At 43.1% G+C, this 2,698-nt stretch overlaps 1 protein-coding gene across 1 annotated transcript in view; it reads left to right on the forward strand.

Moving 5' to 3' along the window:
- Nucleotides 1-1,853, forward strand: part of LOC138156006 (lymphocyte antigen 6D-like) — a 14,719-nt gene extending 12,866 nt beyond the window's left edge. Inside the window, exon 3 of the mRNA XM_069081292.1 lies at nucleotides 1,630-1,853. Coding sequence (XP_068937393.1) covers nucleotides 1,630-1,853 — 224 coding nt within the window. The remainder of the gene's footprint in view (nucleotides 1-1,629) is intronic.
- Nucleotides 1,854-2,698: the final 845 nt, after the last annotated feature.

The following is a 2,698-nucleotide window of genomic DNA, read 5'->3' on the forward strand; positions in this document are numbered from 1 at the left end:
CCTTCCTTCCTTCCTTCCTTCCTTCCTTCCTTCCTTCCTTCCTTCCTCTGTCCCTTTTTCCTCCCTCCCTCAATCCTTTCTTTCCTCCTCCCTATCTTTTCTTTTCTTCCTTCCCTTCCCCTTCCCTCTCTCCCTTCCTTCCTTCTATACTTCCTTTCTTTTTCCATCCCTTTTTCATCCTTCCTTCCCTCCTTGCCTTCCCTCCTTCCTTCTCCCTCCCTCCCTCTCTCCCTTCTTTACTTCCTCTCTTCCTTCTTCCCTTACTCTCTTTCTTGTCTCTCATTCCCTCTCTACTTCCAGCTTCTCCAGTTCCTCAAGCACCCACAATTCTATCAGTGCACCTCCTTACATTGTCCTTGAGGTCATGCATTCTAAACTGGAAACATTTTGGAATCTTAAAATAGGAAAGAGTGCAGTGGGCAAATTGAGGTCAGGCAAGCTAGAATTCTCTTCCCTTTTATGGTGGGAGCTGTAGGTTTAGTAACTGATTTCTAATTGGTCTGGCTCATTGCCCTCCACCACTCAGAGGTGGGAAAAGAATGAGCTAGCCCCCAAGTTCATGGCAAGATTTAGGGCCAAGTCATCAAGAAGACTACTATGGAATGATGTCTCTTAGTACAATGGTATTAAGGCTGTGCCTAGAGAGTGGAAAAACCCAGATCTAGGAGACCCCAGGGTCTGGAGACTCAGCTCTGACTCCTGACCCCTGACCCAATGTGGGACCTTGGATTTGTCTCTTTCCTTCTTTATCCCTCAGTATCCATTGCTGTCAAGTGAAGGGACAAGGGACCAGACTAAATTATTTCTGAGATCCTCTCTGACATTGGCTTTCTGTATTGAAGGGCCTTTCTGGGAAATGTAGCCCAGTGTAGACAATAGAGAACCACCAGTAGAGGCCTGTCTCTGCCACCTGCTAGTTGGGGGACCATGTGTAAGTCTTTTGTCCTCTGAGTCCCCAAGACAACTCTTTAGACTAAAAGTTCTAGGGGGGTTACTGGTCTGTATCAGTGAAAAGAATTCCTCCACTGGGAGTTCCCCCACTCCAATGAAATCATAAGTCTGGAATCCATGGAACCCAGACAAAATATCTTCTATATCTAGTACTCTATGTTTTCAGAATACTTCCAGCTCTGACCATTTAGGTACTGTTCCATGGCCCCTGGTGACTCTGGCATTCTATGATCTAAACTCCTGCACCACACTGACAGGAATCTATGTATTAAAGTTCCTCCCAGCCCTGTCATTCTGTGTCCTAAGGTCTCTCACATCCCTGAAAGTCATCTATGTTCTAAGGTCCCTCCCAGTCCTGACAGTCCATGTTCTAAGGTTCCTCCCAGCCCTGAAAGTCTATGTTCTAAGGTCCTTCTTATCTCTGACTTTCTCTATGTTCTAAAATTCCATATTATAAGGTCCTTCCTAGCACTGGTGTTCTTAGAGTCTGTCAGTGCTCACCCTGGGATATGTTTTAGATACAGCAGACTATATGCCTCTCCTATCAGAAACATTATACTAGGAAATGGCCCAAAAAAGATTTTATATAGATCAAAGCAGATTGCTTGTGTGAAAATAACAAAATTGTAAGGGTGATTTTCAATTGTTTTTTTTTTCTTTTCCATCTTAACATCCAAGACGAGGGAAACACTTACCGTGTGATCAAGTACTGTTCAATCATGTGCCCATTTATGGACAAGTTCCACGGAAGAACTGCTGAGGACTGGTACATTGCCTGCTGTGCCCAGGATTTATGCAATTATAAAAAACTGGCTAATGGGAACAGGCTTTGTGCTAGTTTCCTAGTGGTGGCAATGGCATTCATGGCAAGTTTCCTTGGGATCCTCAGGATAGGACTGTGATAGGTTGGGATAGAACTGTGACTTCTGAGACCATGGCCATACCATGACTGTCTCAATAAGAAATTCTCACCCATGTAGTCCCGTTAATCTTTTGGAAAGGAGTTACCCAGGGTCCTGAAAGTCTTTCCCATACCTCCAGAGAGCCAATGTAGGCTCTCTTCCCTGGTTTATGTTCTTTGTATTTCTTTGAGATGTATAAAAAAGGTATGTAAATGCTTGCTTGTATTATTATTAATAGGAACCATAAGAATAAGAATTTCCATTGCCATTTGGTCCTTATTTATTTGGGGGGGGGGTGTGTTCTATTCTTAAAATGTGGTATTCTAGGATTCAAAGTCATGTAGCGTCCCTGGGAAATTCTTATCAAACAAGATACTAGAAAGAAAACCCTTTATAAACTATGCCAAGCATTATTAGCTATAAGATTGCAAGCTCTGTGAGGATAGGAAGTATATCTAAGCTCAATTTTATATCTCCCCTAATGTCCAACACTGTAACCTTCGCAAAACAGGTTCTTAATAAATGTGTTCAATTATATTGAAAATGGCCAGACCCATCCAGGAAATTGATCATCCCAAGAAATCTAATACTGAGTCATTAAGTCCCTGGAATTCTGTCAAGGGACTTTGCTTCTCTGGTTAACCCTTATAGATATGTCTGTTCAGTTTCTGACTCAACTGAATGCTTTAATACCTAGTTTCACTTGGGACCCTCTCCCACTAGTCACAGGTGTCTCCAGCAGAAAGTATGAGGCTTATGCCTGGTCCCTCAGCCCAAATATAGCCACCCCTTACTATGGCTATGGGGAGCAAAGTCCCTTCTACCACATAGTATTGTGCTTGTCC

This window comes from Petaurus breviceps, unplaced genomic scaffold, assembly GCF_028583685.1.
Source record: "Petaurus breviceps papuanus isolate PSGF00001 unplaced genomic scaffold, PetGlider_PUasm1.0 98, whole genome shotgun sequence".
Lineage (NCBI taxonomy): Eukaryota > Metazoa > Chordata > Mammalia > Diprotodontia > Petauridae > Petaurus > Petaurus breviceps.